Source organism: Phodopus roborovskii, unplaced genomic scaffold, assembly GCF_943737965.1.
Source record: "Phodopus roborovskii unplaced genomic scaffold, PHOROB, whole genome shotgun sequence".
In the NCBI taxonomy this organism is placed as follows: Eukaryota; Metazoa; Chordata; class Mammalia; order Rodentia; family Cricetidae; genus Phodopus; species Phodopus roborovskii.
In genome coordinates, this window is record NW_026126444.1 from 3,233,240 (window position 1) to 3,254,012 (window position 20,773).

At 40.6% G+C, this 20,773-nt stretch overlaps 1 protein-coding gene across 1 annotated transcript in view; it reads right to left on the reverse strand.

Moving 5' to 3' along the window:
* Nucleotides 1–20,773, reverse strand: part of Lpar1 (lysophosphatidic acid receptor 1) — a 119,415-nt gene that overhangs the window by 33,229 nt on the left and 65,413 nt on the right. The window contains exon 3 of the mRNA XM_051187855.1: nucleotides 18,052–18,799. Coding sequence (XP_051043812.1) covers nucleotides 18,052–18,799 — 748 coding nt within the window. The remainder of the gene's footprint in view (nucleotides 1–18,051; nucleotides 18,800–20,773) is intronic.

The following is a 20,773-nucleotide window of genomic DNA, read 5'->3' on the forward strand; positions in this document are numbered from 1 at the left end:
TAACAGAGAGCTGTCCTAGATCCCCTCCCAGCTTCATCCATACCTCTTCTATGGTAGTTTCAGCAACGCGTGCCTTCCATGCTAATACCTGTTTATTCATAGCACCCTTCCCACACCTCTGCAGGCTTTAGCATAGCAGGGTTCCACCTGCCTCATAAATATATCTGTGCACTTTTCTACCACTCCCTTGTATTATCTATTCAGATTTTTAGAGGATCAAGAAACACTTCAGCCTCTACTTTACCCACAGGAAGAAATCATATCCCTTGAATTGAACGGTGTGTACACAGTTGCAGTGTTCTTGACGGAAGAGAGGAAATAGAACCAGATCCAGGAGATGGCATTCCAAAACCTATTAGTCATTCTTTCCTAGATCTAGGATTGTGGTGGTCAAATGAGAAGCCCCACCCCCATAAGCTCAGGTCTTTGAACCCTTGGTCCCAAATTGGTAGCCCTGTTTGGGAAGGTGCTTCAGTCTTGCTGGAGGAAGTATATCATAGGGGCTTTAAGAGTTCACAGCCTTGAACTACTTCCAGCTCACTCTTTGCTTTGTGCTGAGGTTGAAGAAATGTTCTGTCAGCTCTTATTCCTCTCCATGCCTGCCACTTGTTGCTATGCCTCCCTGCTGTGATGAACTCTTACTCCTCAGTCACAGTAAGCCAAAACAAACTCTTACATAAGCTATCTTGGCTATGGTATTTTATCACAGCAACAGAAAAATAACTAATAGAGAGATATACATATGTGTAGGTATATGTATATCTTCAACTATCTGAAGTTTGACATATATATATGTATTATATGCAATTATACACACACATATATGTATATATATGCATACATATTATAATATACATATGCATATGGATCATATACATACACATTCCAGGAAGACATACATACACACACACACACACACACACACATCCCTATATATATATAATTGCTATTATACAGACAAATCAAGTCTGGCTTTCAAAAAGGATACAAATACCATAATCCTTACAGTCCCCACTACCAAACTATTAAGATTCTACATGAGTTGGTAAAATGGTTGGTAAAAGATAACATTGTAACAGATAAATGGAAAACTAAAACTAATAGGTTGAATCCACATGCAAAGCCACTCCTTTCAGGAAGACCATTCTGGGAAAACAGTTTCAGCCAACAACAGCAGGACAGAGATGGTACCTTCATGTCTGTGAGATGGAGCGAAAACAGGAGAGGGTCATGTTCAGTATGTGCCATGTACTTTGCTAAGCATTTGAACGTATCTTATTGCATTTCCCCATTTGCAGGAAAGTGCTGTGGTGGACTTGGTATTTGAACACTTGGTCCAAATCAAGTTCACAGCTGTTTGGGAAGGCTATAGAGCCATTGGGAGGTAGAGCCTTGCCAGAGGAAGGATGGCCCTGGGGATGGGCTTGTCTCCACTTTCTGTCCCTTCTTCCTTCCCACTGTACCCCTCTCTCTGCATCATGAATGCAATGGGATCCTCTATCTTCTTGCTAACAGGCCTTCCCTGTGTAGCGCCATCTCTTCTCTGCTGAGATGGACTTTATCCCTCTGTAATTATAAACCAAAACAAACCTTCCCTTCCTAAGTTGCTTTTTGTGAAGGTATTTTGTCTAACAGCTAAATAAATAAATAAATAACCAATACTGTATTCTCTGTTTAGAAGGGTAGCAGAAAATCCAGAAAGATCAGATCCATTCCCTGACATGGGTTTAATATATCAATATAATTGGGACTTTAAACACAAGTATGTTAGGAGTAGTTTTTTCTCCTCCGGTCTGGTCCCACTACCATGCCAGCTCCAAATAACACACAGAGACTCTGTATTAGATATAATTGTTGACCAGTTACTAGTTTCTTATTGGCTAGCTCTGTCTTAATTATTAACCCATTTCTATTAATCTAAGTACTTCCACATGGTCTTATCTTACCAGAGAGAGGGGCTGGCATTTTTCTTTCTCAGTCCACCATCTTGGATCTCCTCCCTACTCCTTCCTCTCTCCTCCTAGTCTGCCTATCTTCCTTTCCTATTGGCCAACAGTGTTTTTATTCATTAACCAATAAGAGAAACATATTTCCAGAATGACATCTCCCATCATCTCCTCTTTTCTGTCTAAAATAAAAAGAAGGGTTTTAACCTTAGCATAACAAAATATATAACACAACAGTTATCAAATAAGAAATATAGTTAACAATATTTAGTTCATTAACATTTAGCCCGGCTAGCTCAGTTGGTAGAGCATAAGACTCTTAATCTCAGAGTCGTGGGTTTGTGTCCCATGTTGGGCACCATTATGTTAGCAGTAAGGTTTTTCCTGCCAACCGGTCTGGTCCCACCACCACGCCAGCCCAAAATAACATCCAGAGTCTCTATATTTGATACAATGCTGTTGGCCAGTTACTAGTTTCTTATTGGCTAGCTCTGTCTTAATTATTAACCCATTTCTTTAATCTAAGTACCTCCAAGTGGTCTCATCTTACCAGAGAGAGGGGCTGTCATTCTTCTCTCTATCCTCCATCTTGGATCTCCTCCCTACTACTTCCTCTCTCCTCCTAGTCCTGCCTATCTTGCTTTCCTATTGGCCAACAGTACTTTATTCAGCCAGAAACATATTTACAAAATGGCATCTCCCATCACAAGTACATGTGGGTCCAAATCTCAAACTCTACACTATGCTGACCCAAGAAAAGGAAAAGTAATGGTCCATTGCTTACTTAATAAAGTCAATGTAACCTTCAATAAAAGTTCCCATGCAGACACATGCAACTGTTATTGGATTGATACAAAAACAAGCATTGTGTTCCATCTTTTCTCCTGAGGGAAATAAAGAGCCTCAGCAGGTCTCTCATGCCCTTGTGAAATATGCTTGGAGAGTCTAGAGTCTGTGATTTCTGAAGGTATCACTGTAACTTTGTGCATTTTTCAGTCATCAAGCTGCATGTGACACATATTCCTAGGACGTTGTAACTGGAGTGGTCATTTCAAATACTTTGAGAACAACCAATTTCATTGATAGGAAGTTCTTCAGGACTCAAGAATTTTATCTTTGTAGCTTTGAACTTAATCTAGAAGGTCTTCATTCCTTTCCCTTTCTCCCCTCATCCTCTCTCACATAAAGCAGGAATGCAAACAGATTTGCCTGTGACTATCACAAATTCTTAACATTTAAATGGAACCAAAATGATATTTTTTCCATTGTGGAAAATGTGAAAATGTGAATTTAAAGATGAACAAAACAAGTTAAATACCAGGTTATTTAAACCAAAGCTGGAGACTGGTAGCACTGTCAGGCTTGTGTTACTGACGTATTCACGTCTGGATGCCAACACAAAGATTACTACAGTAGGTCTGGGCAGAGACCCAATACTATTTAATGAGCATCCCAGGTGACTCACACAGGTGGTCCTTAGACCACACTTGACAAAATATTAATGTAGTGCAGGCCGTCTTGGAGTGGATAGGAAGTTGTCACAAAGGTTAAGTGGACAACCCAGTATCACCCCAGCCAGCAAGCAGCTAACCTGCACTAGACCACTTAGAGCCTTTCCCTCTGTGGCATGTTTCTCTTGTAGCATGCCAAACATTTTTAACATTTTGGATCACAGCCCTATAAGTTGTAAGCTATATATAAGCAGCTGGAAAAGCATCCACACTTGACACATGGACAGTACTTTGTATAAAAAGGTCTTCTTTGACCATCACATATGATGTTTAAGAAAGTATTTCCTATGTTTGGCAGATAAAGGGACAGAATTTTAAAGAGATTAATATTCTTGCTCAAAATTGGACTCCATAGTTTTGAGGGATGTTTGTTTGTTTTAAATGATGACACAAAGTTGGATGGGTAAGGAAGGACCTGGGAGGAATGGGGAGTGGTAGGTGATTGTAATAAAAACACATTGCAGAAAATTCTCAAAGAACTAAAATAAAAGGGGGAGGAATTCTTGCTCAGAACCTTACTCATGTGTGGCATAATAGGACTCAATGAGTTCTGTAATTAGTGAGCACTTAATGCCATCATCATCAACATGTTTTTATAGAAACTCTGTTAAGACTAAAGACTCTGACTCAACAAAAGTTAAAATTGTTCAGGGCTCAGGGGTGGGGGGGGGAATAAAAGTAAAACTGAAATCAGCCAAATGTTATACAATGTAATATGATATATATTGAAAAACTAAGTAAAAATAAAAATTCATAGAAGTAAATGGTCAAAATTTATATTTAAAATTAATATAATTTTAAAAGTTAAGCCTTTGTGTAACTTATTTGAAAAGATTTAACACTGAAAAATTTTCAGATAAATCAGAAAGTGAAGCAAGCTGAAAATATTCTAAGTATGTTTATGGACACATAAACTGAAAAGATGGAAGTCAACTAACAGTACACATCCTCAACAAAATTTAATTACACATGGGTTAGCATTCAAATACCCACAGTTACGAAGATAGGAAAAAACTTGTAATCAGAATCTAATTAAAACAACAGATCAGATTATTGCCCAATACAATTAGACACACAGAAACAGAACTACATGCATGACCACAAGAATAGTTATGAGTCAGGGACTGACTAGGGATAGCACAGTCACTCTATGACCGTGCCGAGCAGTTACACATGTGGAAACACATTTTCTGCTCCAATTTCCAACTTTAGTACGTACGTATTGTGTCATGCACAGATGCATCGCTTCAGAAGTGGGAAGATCCAGGTTAAACTAAACAAAGCACTAGAAAATTCTAGTGCAGAACTTCACCCGTCTTACTGCTGTACCACATTGTCACAATAGTCTATTGCACTGCTGCCGTGTTGTCTCTGCTGCATCTGCTCCCACTTTAAATGACCATCCTCAGGTATGGGGGCTTTTGAATACTGTGGGATACCTGCATCAAGACTTAGAGAGTGCTACAATGGAAACCTCTCCCTTTTGCTAAATGAGATAAAGATATGGCTTTATCTCCATAAGTTTTGTTTCACTATTTAATCACTACACACACACACACACACACACACACAGAGAGAGAGAGAGAGAGAGAGAGAGAGAGAGAGAGAGACATACACCACACACACTGCAGGATGTCTATGCTTCTCCAGTTTTGTTCAGAAACCCATTGACTGCCCTGTGGTTCATAGCATAGCTCTTCCTTTGGAACAGCATATGAAAGGGTCATGCTGCACACCATGGGGTCAGCAATGTCAGCGGGCCAAATCACGTCAGTACAGAACGGTGACTCACTGGCTACATACAGCACAACATTTTGTTCCTGGGTCTCATTCGTGGGTCCTTTAAGGTTAGGCTCCTTTACACCTAATTTCACTTTTCTAAGGAGGAAAAAAAAAACCAACAAACTCCAGTAAATGAATTCACACTCGCCACACAGAGAACTCTCTGAAGCACAGAAATGCCCATTTAGAATGAACTCATGGAAACCCTACTTAAAATGCAGTGCTCTTTGTGTCAACAGAAGTCTACTTAGGCAGGATAAATAGGTGAAGCCATGAGTTTCCAGTTTCCTGATGCCAAATTAAATCCCACTTCTTCAAAAAAGACCCTGTTATTGCTGTGTCACCCTGTGAGAACTTCTTATTTGCTTTGGACCATCATGACATGTCCTCTGTTGATGAAGGAGACCTGCCAGGATTTAAGCAAAGCTGTGACCACATTCAGTCTAGACTCTATCATCTTCGAGCAAATACAGGAATGAAAAGTTTCTCAGAGGTTCCGACTGTAGCTTAGACCACAAAGAAAATATACCAAAGCTATAATAACACAAGAAAACAAAACTTTTTCTAGCCTGGCATGGCAGACCCTATGTAGGATCCTGACATAAGGAAGGCTGAAACAGGGCTGTCATGAGTTCAAGGCCAGCCTAGACTACACAGTGAATTCTAAGACACCATTGAATGGTATAACACCCTGTCTCAAAAAAGTAAAAAATAAGTTTTTGCTATATGACAAGATAAATGTAATTAAAATGCTTCTTTTGAAATAGTAGAACAAAGAATACAAAAAATGGAAGAAAATAATTTCATTTTAAAACAGAGTTGTGCACCGCCATTTGTTCACAAACGGGTGCATGTATAATTTCTGAGAAACAACCATACAGTTCTTTAAGTAGAAAGGAGCCTTTATGTATATCCACACAACTGTGCTGTGGAATAATCCTCTTGTACACTGTAAAAATTTGTCACTGGAACTGGTTTAATAAAATGCTGATTCTCCAGTAGGCAGGCAGGATGACCAAACTAAGGATGATGGGAAGATGAAGGGCAGAGTGGAGACTCCAGCAGCCACAGGAGAAACAAGATGTGAGGTAACATGCCATGAGCCTTGTGGTAAAATATAACTAATAGAAATGGGTTAATTTAAATGTAAGAGCTAGTTAATAATAATCCTGAGCAATTGGTCAAGTATTTATAAGTAATATAGGCCTTTGTGTGGTAACTGGGGAAGTAGCTGCTGGGTATTTGGGACATGTGGCTCTGAGACAGGGAACCTCTAATGAGAAATAGTAAGTGTATTAGTTACTGTTACTGTAATGAAACACCATGAAGAAAAGCAACTTATGAAGGAAAGGGTTTATTTTGTCTATGGTTCCAAAGGAAGAGTCCATAACAAAAGTTGGAGAAAGGAGCCTAGAGCTCACATCCTCAACACAGGCTCAAAGCAGAGTTCAAACATGATGTAGACTGAAGCTATGAAATCTGAAAGTCTGCCCCTAGTGACAAGATTGCACCATTTCACCAAATACCACACCAACTAGGGGCCAAGTGTTCAATACCTGAGCCTCTAGGGTACATTTCGCATTGAAACCACCACAATAAGTTAAGCCCTTTCTTGGCTTAAATCTATTGTCAGGATTGAATGGACACACAAAGAAGAAAATGTACTCAACAGAAAAGGTTATCATCTAAAATGTGTTATTTCCTATGCATGTCAAGATTGCTACATAAATACCCAATTAAGTTCCATTCAATTTGATGTTCAATTGAATTTGTACAGATGAATAATAAATGTTGCCTTTTACCATAACCATGTACCAACAGCAGACTTTCCAGAGTATATCCCCATCATTGAATCAAATGTTTGCACTAGTATATCACATGCAATAATTTTGTTTATTAAATCTGATAACCCATGCATATGGGCATGTGTGCATATGTGAATACATGTGTTATGTATCCCAGGTTCATGCATATTTAGTCCATCTGTATCATAAAATCAGAAATAATGTTTAGTGTTCCAAAGATCTGGAATAAACCTCTGAGAATAGGACTGCACATCTCTAGGTAACAGGTGTCCTGAAATTCTCTTGCTACTGAAATCCACAGGCCCACATAGCCATAACAGCCTGTAAGGTGACACAGTAAACTATGTTCCCATCATACTTCAGATGTAGGTGTCAAGTTTTCATAGTAAAGACCTTCCAAGTCATTATACAGGTCACTATAAAGCCCTTCCTATTTTCCATAGAATATTAACTTGCTCATGTATCCCAGTTCCAGTGGATCCAGTGCCCTCTTGTTTCCATGAGCACGAGGCCTGAGCATGGTATACACACATACATACAGGCAAACACACATATACATGACATTAAAATTTAAAAATCATGGAAAAAGAAAGCTATTTCATTTCTTCTAGACTAGTAACCACTCAAAATCTGCCTATTTCATAACTATTTGACAATACTAACCTACTTAGAGTCTAGTATATATTACATACAGAGAGACACTATATTTGTGCAAAATATGATGATATCAAGATGCTTAGTATCTATGATACAGAGAGAATATTTTACAACAGTGTAACATAGAGGTAACATGAGAATAAAAAATATTTTTGACCATTATGGAAAATTCAACTTATATCTCCAAGAATTTATATGGAGATTTTTAGCCCTAATAAAGATTATTGTCATATGCAAATGACAAAGGCAGCATATTTTCGGGGAAATGACTGCATTTTTTTTAAAAACTCAGTATGCAAAGAATACCTAACAGAAGTAACTCCTTCACTTACATGCACTTGGTCAGCCTGTAAACCTCATATAAGATGTAATTCCAACTTCATTTATACCTTGAAGCCTTTCCAGACACTGCCCAGGTACAGTGTGACATTCCTATAGTCCTTGTACATGTTATCACATTGTACCGTTTTATTTGCTATGTTATTATTGAAATTACTGAAATGGGAGTCCGTGTGGATAGGTCCCATTTTCACCAAGCTTTGCATGCCTGCTTCTCAACAGAGAACCTACCAGACCTTCAGTTCACATGTACCAATAATGTATTATTAACACTTTCAAACTGGACCTGAGCCTAACAAATATCCTTGGCAGTCAGGCTATGAAACTGCTTTACTAGAACCACCTTCTAATGAATGTCCCTTGAGAAGACAATGGAATCACACTGAGTCTCAGGCTACACAAATAGATACATTTCTCTTGTAAGGAAACAATCTATGCAAATCCCAGGGGTAGGTTTGATTTTATCATCCAACAGTTATGTAGGGTTTCAAGACATAAGACCTCATTTACATGCTACCATCATGAAATGTCCAAGGCCCTTCTCAACAGAGATTACCAAGTAGCACTGGGGAGTAGAAGAGTTTAATCCTAGTGCATAGTGACAGAAGGCACACTACAGGTCACACAGGTGGTCACACTATGATGTTGGGAGCAACTGAGGACAACACAAGGTCTCATGATCCCATCTGCAGTGCTCTGAATGAGAAATACACCCCAGTGTCTTGGGCATTTGAACACTTGATCCCCAATTGGAGGGACTGTTTGGGGAGCATTAGGTGCTTTAGGAGATTTAGGTTTAGCCTTCTGGAAGGAGCACATCACTGAGGGTGGGCTCTGATTAAAAAAAAAGAAAGAAAGAAAAGAAAACAAAAGCCCTGCCTGTTGGGAGTCCCTGGCAGTGGAACCAGGACTCAGCCCTGATGCATCAACTGGCTTTTGGAGCCCATTCCCTATGGTGGGATAGCTTGCTCAGCCAACTTGGTATGCCAGACTTTGTTGATTCCCCAAGGGAGGCCTAACCCTCCCTGAGAAGTGGATGGGGGGAGGGGGCAGGAAAAGGGGAGGGAGAGAGAACTGGGATGCCAGCTCTCAGCTTCCTGCTTCTGCTCCACCATGGACACCACATGCTGCTGTGCCACTAATCTGCCACCCCACGAGAACGTGTACTCCTCTGCAACCATAAGCTAAATTAAACTCCTTCTCCTTGAGTTGTCCTTGGCCATGGTGCTTTATCCAGCACCAGAAACATAAGTAATATACTGTCTGTCTGACAGTTTTCCCATGTACTCCAGACACAAGCTTTTACTGCTCTTCAAAGGGAAAGAGATTTAAAGAGTTAAATGAATATTTGATGCAGAAAGCAAGTTTATTCAAATATTATTAGTATAAAACATTCCTGCCTACTTCAAATATATATATATATATATATATATATATATATATATTTATATATAAGCACCAGAAGATAGCTTGATTGGTTAATATGTGTATTGTAACTCAACTTGTCCAATTTTTAAAATCATATTACAAAATTAACTTTATAAAAAATAAAGAATTATTATTTTTTTTTCCTTTGAAGTCACCCCCACCCAAAAAAAAAAAAGGAAAGAGAAAGGAGCTAGCTCTGTGTGACTTTGGACTGCCAGCTGCACCTTAATTATTGCAGATCCACCCACAAAAGACAACAGCTTTCAAATGGACACTGGCCAAGTGGTCTCTTTCACTCCTAGACATTTCTTAATAGCCAACCATATTTAAATTCACCTGCGGAGATTGAAGCAGATCAAAACTGCCATTTCCTTTGCATGGTAAAGGCAAAGACGTTCACAGTGAAATGTACAACCTACTCTCAGAGCCAGCTGCTGAAACACAATGGTACTTTTATACTGTGTCAGAGAAATGAAACACTACCATTGTGTGCAATAGCCGGTTTGGTGCATGGGTGGTTCTGGACATGAGCGTGTCTGAAAAAAAGATGGAGGGACAGTTGCTAAGACTTACGAATCCGGATTGCCTCTCTTTCCTATAGTACGTGTTCTCTGGGAGAGGCTGAACAGTGTGCTTTACATAAAGATATCAGTTCATCTAACACTAACTTTGAAACAGAGGTTAAGGGAAGTTAAAGTCATTTATTCTTGGGTCCTGGGAGCTTGTGGTGAGAAGCCAAGATTCAAACTGCCCCATCTCACTTAAAATCTAAGTTTACAACCCCTGGCAACAGTGATTCCCACCTTGGTCAAAATCACCAAAGTAGAGGAATATGAGTATCTTTTATTCCATGTAAGGACAAGAACGAATGACCTTAGCATTAAGTGTCTCAGCTTCAGAAGCCTGAGTCACTCCTACAGACCTAAAATAAAAGAGAGCTCCATGTAGGAGCGACTGTCCACACCTCAAAAGGAGCTCTGTTGGGTGATGTGGTCTGGGGGTTTTGTTTCTGTTTGAATGTTTCTTTGGGATAAAAATATTTGAAGGGAGATGGGCAACAAGGAGTACACAGAGCTCCATAGGAAAGGTGTTTTCTCTGGGGCTTGGGGCTCCGGGCAGGGACAGCTCTGCGTGTGCAGAGTGTCTCCTGGCCACCACTCACAGGGTCAAGCCAACCCAGGAACTGGGCAAACAATCAAGGTTCTCATGAATGTACCCTCAGGTTCTTCTTCAAAGGGGCCTTCACAGGGATGCCACTGGGACCCGGGGACACTTGAGGTAGCTGTAATTCCCTTCCACAGTGCAGCATGTGTAAGTAGTTCGGTCACCCATGGCCAGGGAAGAAGAGACTCTGTGTTTGTTCCCTTCTCTGACCAGCAGGACCAACTGGGAAGCTCTCCTTCACTGCCACCGAAGTCTCCGTAAGAAAATAAAATGTCAAAACTGACTTCTCAGAGATGATTCTCAGTAAAGGGACCACAGCCTTTAATGGTCAACAGAGAATCTTAATATGAATCACTCCAGAAGGAGGCACTTAGTATAGAGAGAACAAACAATCTGTGCTTTTGTTCTGACACCCTTTCTATGTTTTCCACTAGAATAGAGCTTCAGATTGGTCATCTTATCCTTACAATCTTATTAATAAAATAAACAGAGCCTTTGAAAATAAAACTGGCCAACTTATCCTGTGGGCAAAGGTAGAAAGACATCAGTTAACACAGAGAGGATGTGATGTGCCCATCATCACCCACATAATCAACGCCAGAGTGAGGGCTTGAGGCAACCTAACTAGTGAATAAAAGTGAGGACACACACACCTGAATAAAACCACTAACTCCACACTGTTACTAAGAAAGTCAACACAATTGTGATATATGCCAGAGCTACAAAATATGCAAGCAATTCAGTTGGGGATGTCATATGTCAAAGCCTCAGGCCAGAGACTACCAGCTGGTTATAATGAAACCAAACTCAAAGAGGCCCTTCCCATGGGAGCTTGCTGCCTTCACAGCCACAATGTTTAGAGGCAGTCCCAGCTAGTCACGCACATGCATGCTGGTGCTCAGAAAGGAGGAAATGACAGAAAGTGTGGATGGGACTGGGGTGCAGTAACCATCAGTACACTATCAAAACACTGGGCCCTGGCTTGGGTTATGAGCCAACTCAGAAGGAAATGATTCAATGCGAGGGCTTCAGACTCTTCATTTGAAAGATGACAGAGGCACATGGAGTGGTTTTTAAGACCTTCTAAGCTCTGAAACAAGGACGACACTTATCTTTAAAAAATAATTCTTCCTATCATTTTCATGTAGTGAAACAAACTGGTGTGGACCTTCACACTTGAAAAGCAAAGAACAGGAACCCAGAAAGTATGCACATGAAAAAAGAACCATATACACCTCATCTCCTGAGGACGCGTGGGTTCATGTCTGTGGTACCAGCAGCCCTACCAGTCAGTGTTTGGTTTTGCTACTACAAGTATCTTTGTTCGCATCCCAGTTTGTGCACTGCCCTACCTATAAGATTTGATGCCCATTTTTACTTTAGCATTTCCTATCACTCACACTAAAGCCCAAACTCCATTCAGCATTCTATCCAGCATATCCACAACACGTAAATCATACTTGAGTGTTTCTTAGTTTCCCGAAGTCGATAACCATTGCTCGAACTATTCCCTGTCCCCCACCCCTGCCGCCACACTACAGTATGACAAACTCTTGGATCCCTGGTATCCATGTAAAAGACCCCGTGTGGTGTCACACATCTGTGGTCTCCATGCTAAAGAAGCTGATGAGGCAGAACTAGGAGAAACTTTGTGCTTGCTGGCCAGCAAGTCTAGGGAACCATAAGCTCTGAGCTCAGTGAGAAACCCTGTCTCAACACATAAGGTGAGAAAGCAACTGATGGAGACACATGCTGTCAAACCATGACCTGTGTGTGTCCATGTGCATTTGCAGAGAGAGAGAGAGAGAGACAGAGACAGAGAAAGACAGAGAGACACAGAGAGACAGAGACAGAGAGAGGCAGGACAGAAAGAGACTCTTCCGGGAGTCCTGTCCTCCCCTTCATTCAGGGTCCCTGCCCCATTCCTCCCAAAACAAGGAGCCAGCTCCTTCACAGCCCTTTCTTAGCTTCTTCTCCCACATAAACTCTGCAAAGGATTGCCCTGATTGGCCTGTTTATCCCTTAGCACATTATGAGCACTCATCAGATTCACTGAATTGAACTGAAAGAACTCAAGGTCAGAGCCCTGTGGTGGACGTGCAGGGAATCCATCCCTACAGATGAATTCTGTTTTGTCACTTGCAAAGTAGACTTTCCACAAATTCCTTGCCGTACACTAACCAAGGCGCTTCAATATAAAATGGGAGGAAAAAACGAAACCGTCTCTAATAGTTGGTCTAAACAACACTTAAGAGTGGTGGTGAGTGTTGACTCTGGCACAAAGTACATGGATAATAATGGGTCCTTACTGGTGACCGCTGGCCATTGAGATGAATCAAACCAGACCAAAAAAAGAAAAAAAAAAGTATCCTTTTTGGCAAGAGTGACGATGCCCTCTGTTTGTTCCACTTTATATGCTTCCCAGGGGTCAGATGTGAAAGCCTCCACACCTTCCCCGGGATTCTTTTCCTTTCTGAGTTCTGGCTCTCCTCTTTTCTGATTGTCCTCAGTAGAAGTTTTACCACAAATAAGAGAGCAGGAAAGGAAAGAACTGACACTCTAAGAGCCTGTGGTCAAATAAGGAAGAAGGCCGCCACCGCCTGAGTCACTGGGAGAACCAACTCAAGGAATTCTTGGTCAGATGTCAACAGATGGAATCCGTGAGCCGGGGAGGGGCTCTCTAGCTTCACACTGGGGCAAGGAACAGGGAGTCACCTACACCTTGAACAAAACATCCCCTCAGGGGGAAGCAGCAGGTTGATGGATGCTGTGAGACCAAACCATGGGAAATGGTGGACATGTGAATCCCAAGGTTCATTAGAAGGAAGAGAAAGAACACACCTTCAAGGCTTTCTTTGCCCCCTGGAAACAAGGCAAAGGTGGAGTTTGGCATTATCAAGGGAAAGTATTAGAATCAATACAAAAAGCCTCCTGGTCAGCAAACTCTCCTAGAAGACAGAATAGTTTTATTCTTGAGAATCAGCATGATGTAAAGGTATAAAAAAAAAAAATACACATATCATGGAACCCAAGGCATGAGTTGTATGGAATTCCAGCTCCTACACTTGCTACCTGTGTGATTTCAGGCAAGTTACTTAGAGTCCTTAGACTTCCCTTTTCACCACCCAGGGAAAAGATATCAAATTGATCATGGTACCCATGTTCTTCTATAGGGTTGCTATTTCCAAATCCAAACCTCCAAGATAGCCTGAGTGCTGGGTGAGCAAGTAATGCTGTTCACATTTGAAATAAATTTCTTATTAAGACCCTGTGCTCACTCAAAAGCAGTTATCTGCACACTCATGTTTCCCAACTAATGCTCCCACTGTAAAACTCTGAGATGTGCCTTCTCTAGGAACTCAGTTGTTGACCAAAAAATGCTTGTTTGAACATGAACACTGAGCAGGATTAAATGCCATGACCATTCTCATACAGCAAAATCAAAGACTTTTCCACACAAGTGATAAGTCATAGCCAGCCCAGAATAAATCAAAATAAAATTGATTTGTTAGTCATTGAACACCCACAGTAGCCAGTCATTTTCTCAGTTGTTCATAGTCTAACAAGAAGTCATGGACTACAAGCCAGTTGTGGTGAGGCATGCCTTTCATTTAAGCACTCAGGAGTGCTTTTCGCACTACTTTTCTCAAGAACTCTATTCCCTAAATTACAATCAAGTTCCCATCTTGGCTCAAATGTTTGTTTGTTTGTTTTGTTTTGATGCACCATTCCAAGTGCAACTTTCCATGTTCTAAAATTTCTTCCATTTTATGGCCACAGAATTATTATTATTATTTGTTCCAGAGAAAGGTAACTGCATTCAATCTTTGTGAAGGCTGATAGTTTAAACCTCAAATGACACTACTCCTGTTATACACACATTTGAAATTTGTGTGATGGGTGGTGGTAGTGTTGCTAACAGTGGAGGGAACACTACCCAGTGAGACACAAATGTTAATTTTACATGAGTCATTAAGTATAGTGCATGATGAGGATATGCTGAATCTTATTCAAAGGTCAAGATTAAAGCAAGAACTTGGTGGGTTCATAGTCCAAATGCCACAGTCATTTAGTGCTCCATGAACTAAGCAGTGACATTATAAAGGAAAAGACACACACACACACACACACACACACACCACAGTGTCCATCGACATTTAGATGGCCAGAAAACAAATGTCTGAGTCAATATGAAAGGAAAATGTCTCACACACAAATAGTATCCATGGGAAACTGAAATGTGTTTTCTTCAAATCAGATGAAGCTGTCTGGTGGCACAGAGATGCCCAAAGGCTGCTGTAATTAAACAAGGAAGAAGCCGCTCTTGTGCTCATTGACCTTTGGATGGATCAGACATCTCATGTCTGAGCTCATGGTATCCCTGGTAAGGATGTTGCCTGAATGTTCAGTTAGACCTGGATTCTAGCAGCTGTTCTCACAGGTCTTCAGGTCACACCATAGAGGATCATCATGGCATGCTTTCCCTGACCCCAAAAAACAGGGTGAAGGCTCTTTCAGTTTCGGAGATGTCACATAATCTTAGGTTATTTACCCCACTGTGCTTTCCAGAGAGCAGAGGATTACAGGACCGTTGCCATCAACTTCTGTTTGTCTGTGTGTTTGCATTGTTAGGGATCTAATATGAGGTCTTAAACCTGCTATAAAAAGTCTACCTCTCAACACCAAGTAAAACCCTCAGTACCAGCAATCGGTTATATCTAATTGAGTTGTTAGTCCCAGGGGCCCCCAGGAAACTCCCAGTGACCTAGGATATTGCCAAGACTATTGATTGCTCTCCACAAACTGATAGTAAGTCTCTACTGCTGAGGGCAATATCTACAAAAGTCACTCAATGGTGAGTAGTTTAGCTGTGCTTCCCTAGAGCCTTCATCCCTACTGATACTGAAAAGTACTGAGCATGCTATAAACCCTTCAGTCTACAATGATGATGTGCCTGAAAAACATGCAATAGTGGCACAAAAGTTGTGGATATAACCAACAACTATTTGATTAGATTTAAGGCCCACTCCATGAGATAGAACCTATGCCCAACAATGCTTAAGTGGCCAAGAACCGTAGACTAGATAGGGCATGCACCAAGGGAAAAACCTTGTTAAAGGAGTACAGCAATAAAATGACTCCTAATGATATTCTGAGAGACTCATATCAATGACTTGTTCAACCACCATGAGAGAAGCTTCTTCCTGCAGCAGATGGGAACAAATAAGAGACCCACACTGGACAATGTATAGAGGATGAGAGATCTTGGAGCATTCAGTCCTAAAAAGGCTGTCGCCATTAAATCCCTCCCTTCAGGGAACTTTGTAAAAGGGAAGGTGGAATCAACCCTGGCAATGGGCCTAGTCCTTACTCCAAATGACTTGACAGATTTTGTTGACCCCCTCCTGGAAGGCATCAACCTCCCTGTGGAGTGGGGGGGGGGTGGGATGGGATGGAAGGGGAGGTTGGTTGGGGGAACATAAGAGGGAGGGAGAGAGGGAGGGAGGGAGAGGGAACTGGGATTAATATGTAAAATAAGGGGGGGGAGAGAGAGAGAGAGAGAGAGAAGATGGAAGACATCAAGAAAACAAGACAAAACTGTAGCAGCACGCATAGAACCTGTACAGGTCTAAGCAGAGAGGGTCGCAGTGCTAAGAGGGGAAGTGGACAGAAGTCCCATTCTTCACTCAGAAACTATCACCAGTTGACAACCATTCATAGAGGAAAAGTTAAGTTTTCTCCAACAAAGTCTCACTGGATATGTAAACCACGCTTTAAGGCTGAATCTGTTTGTGTGTCTTATGCTTTTACTTTGCCTCTGTTTTTTTTTTTTTTTTTCCCCTATTCTTTTTTTGTTTTTTAGTTTCCTGCTTATTTTCTAATGACAGAATGAAAAAAAAAAAAAAAAGGTGTAGATTTGGGTGGATGAAGAGGTGGAGAGAATCTGGGAGGAAACAGAGGAGGGCAAAACATGACCAGATTGTACTATATGAGAAAATATATTTTCAATTTTAAAAAGTAAAGGAAAAAAAGAAAACACAGTCTATAACACAGCTGTACCCCCAGCCACTAAAAATAGCTATGGTGACATTGTTTTGTTTATATGGATATATATTTAAGAATAATAGATGTAATCAAACATTAACCTCAGTACAGTCTTTAAAGATGTGATTCAACTAGGTAATTATTTAAACAAATTATCAGCAAGTTAACTTTTTAGTTACTCTACAATCCAAAAGAAATGTTCTCCAAATATTCTTTAGGGGTTGTATTTCCAGGTGCCATGCCAGTGCCAGAACATACTAGGTTTTCTAGAACTATTTTCTGAGTATGTAAATGTATACATATATTCACACTTATTCACTACCATAAGGTTATTTTTTTTTATCTAGGAAATCTTAAACTTTAAACTTGAAGGTAAAAGTAATTTGAATTTAAAACTGGCTTTGGTAATTCATGCATATAATCCCAGCACTCAGAAGACTGAGACAGGAGCGATGAGGTAAGTTCAATTTGGGATATATTTATATATGTATATACATGCATAACAGGCAGGTCTGTCTGAATCATGACCCCACAGCAGCAGTGGTTCCCTACACAAGACCTTCACATGATCAAGACAGCCAAAGGACTGACAAGATCATCTCATAGACGAGTAGATGATCATCAGGACCCATTCCATACTGAGGAGCTATTGCTCATGGAGCTTTGCTGGGGGACAAAGAATATATGGAGGTGATGGATACTGGTAGGTTTCCCATGCCCCACATCCATGCACACTGAACTAAAAAGAAAAAAAATAAAAACAAACGAACAACAAAACTGAAGACATGAAGTTGGGAGGGGCAGGCTGAGGAGATATATGGAGAACTAGAGGAGGAAGTGGGGTATGTATGGTCCTTTTTCATTGTATACATTATATACATACAAATTCTCAAAAACAATAAATAATTACAGAATATAGACTTGGACTAATAAATAACTATGTAGAAAAGCATAAAGGATGTTCACATCATATAAAGCACCATCCATTTGAACATCTGTGAAACAAAGACCTTGGGGTAAAAGTCTTATGGTGTGGACTCTAATAAATTCTTTTTAAAGCTAAATGAAACAAGTTATTCTGAGGCTTGATTTTGGTGGTGAGGGGCCTTGAATTAGTTATGGTATTCTCAATTCTAGGGAGAAAAAAATCTGATATCTTTCATTTCACTAAGACCAGTATTTACCTGATTCTATAATTGTCAAAAGAATGGAAAGCTGACATTGCCACAGACAATCAAAATGAAATTTCCCTGTCCTCTCACAATTCTGCATATATACCTGGTAAATATTCACACTCTTTTAACATTATCATAAGTTAGTGCGGCTATATGACAACATTGGGAATCTATAACAGAGACAACAGACAGAACTCACCAAGCACAATGACCACAGTCTTCAGAAGACTCATCATGGTGTCCCGATTCCTCCTGGGTCCAGAACTATGCCGGGACATTCTCATAGTCCTCTGGCGGACATAGCCAAAGATATGAGCATAGAGAACCACCATGACCACAAAGGTCACCAGGTTGAAAATGGCCCAGAAGACTAAGTAGGAGTCACTGTAGAGGGGTGCCATGTTGGAGCAATGATCAATATCACAGATACAGTTCCAGCCCACACTGGGTATGGCACCCATCACAATGGCCATAGTCCAGATGACCACAATCACCACCACCACACGCCTGTTGCTCATTCGTGTATGGAGCTGCATGCGGAAAACGGTGATGTGCCTCTCGATGGCTATAGCCAACAGGTTGGCCACAGAGGCTGTCAGGCTGGTATCGATGAGGCCCTGCCGGAGGAGCCAAGTGCTAACAGTCAGTCTCCGAGTATTGGGTCCTGTGTTGAACATCAGGTAGAAGTAGGCCAGTCCAGCAAAGAAGTCTGCCGCAGCCAGGTTGGCCATCAAGTAATAAATAGGGAAATGGAAGCGGCGGTTGACATAGATTGCCACCATGACCAGTAGGTTGGCCAGCATGATGAACACGCAGACAGTGATCCCCAGTCCCATCACCAGCTTGCTCACTGTGTTCCATTCTGTGGCAAGGTATTTCCCACTCCGGTTATAAAAGAAGGCGATGGACTCGTTGTAGAAGCACTGGGGTTCGTTCATGGCTGTGAACTGAGAAAGAAGATGAATGAATGAGTGAATAAACTACAGATTCAAGTTTTAAAATGGACAGACAACACAAGACTCCTATAACATGTACAAATGAAAAAATAAAATTACAGCAAAGAATCTCAGAATCTGACTCAGAATAATGTTCAACAGCCATACTGGTCACTTAGTACTTAAGATTAAAGACAGTGAGACAAATAAATGACAAGGTTTCTCTGCTTGGTGGTTCTGTGTTATTGACATCTACAAGAAAAACCACATGGTGTATACACACACACACACACACACACACACACACACACACACAAGTCTGCATTTCTTGCCCTCACACAGTGTTTTTGACCTGCGACAGACATTTTGTAACACAAGCTCCCAGAAGGATCATCAGGCCCAACATTTTCAAAGGTCATACTATGCATCAAAGATTCTCTAGTCAAAGCCACCATGTACTGTTCAACATTCCTGTGGTTACCACAATCCACCCCCAGGACTCTTCATCCCCAGAATAGCATCCAATCTGCAACTCTTGAGAACTTTCTTCCCCCTTGGAAAGCTTAATGTAAGCAGTTGATACCTGACACTGCTCCATAGAAGTAAAATATAATTAGTTTAGAGGACATGTATGCCTTCCAACGTAGAGTGAAACTACTCTGCAAGGCGTTTGCTTACTCTTTGTTTTCTTTTAATCAAAACCAGTTGGAATATGTTTGCACACTATTTATACTCACACCAGTCCAGAAATGTTTGAGGTGATCTAAAGAGAATATAGGTAAATAGCAAAGCAAAGTTAGAAAAGATAATGAAGAATACAATGGTGGGGGAAATATATACCAAGTAGAAAAAGGAAAATAAAAATCTCTCTTCCTGAGACCTTCAGTTCACTGGAAACTTCCAGAATTAGAAATTATTCCCTGAAGACATTTCACATTCTTCTTCCTCTTCTCTTGTTATGATTCTTTAATCACTAAGCAGATGTGTGTGTGTGTGTGTGTGTGTGTGTGTGTGTGTGTGTGTGTGTGTGTGCTTTTAACTGGAATTACAGGCCTGTACAAGCAGGTCCACCTCAATCAATATTTTTGATTAATTTGTATACTAAATATTCATAGCTTGTACATAATTTTTTACAATACACTAATTTTTTTTTAAAGAAAAAGCAATATGAAATACCCAAGTGATTAGTCTTGTGACTTGTGACAACATCTATAGTTTCTTCCCTGATCCCAACGCTAAACTTTAAGTCATACTGCTGTTAGTTCATGCAGTATGCTGTTTGATCATCTCTTGTATCCTCTCTTCATTAAAGGTTAAAGACCTTGTCTTGCTTCTCTTGGCATCTTCCACACAGTCGCAGTGTCTCCCTCACTACAAATCAGAGGGCTTGGCCTTCAGTGTTCCGTTCCACCCCAAGCCTTGCCCTTATTCTAGGTAATTCATTGACTTTTCCGTCCTGTCAGTTCTTTGACTTCATCTCTAGTGACCTATTCCATTACATCCCAGTTAGCCACACCCATGATCACACCTACAAGGCTTCTTCAACCACCCAGAACTGCCTGTTTTTGGAAATACTTGAGACATTCTAATTACTCATCATAATTTCTCCCTTTACAGTTCTGATATGATGCCTAGTACCTCTGTGTTTTGAAGGTATCCAATTTCTTGAACCTTCTATTTCTCCCCCACTGGCGTACCCAATCCATTTTCCATTTTCTCTTTCATCCAACTCAAGTTCCATAGTAATTGATTTAGTCCCTTTATTGTGAACACAGGAACATAGTCTCTGCTCAAAGACATCAAGATGACCTGAACTCAGAATTTTCTGATTATATTAACACAGATACGGTGTTAAGTATTTCTCTTGTTACTGTGACAAAATATCTAGAAAAAGAAGGTTAAAGATTCTTTGGCTCAAGGTGTGAGGGTATGGTCCAGTCTATCAGGGAATCCCACCAGCAGAGTGTGAAACACCAACCGACTCCA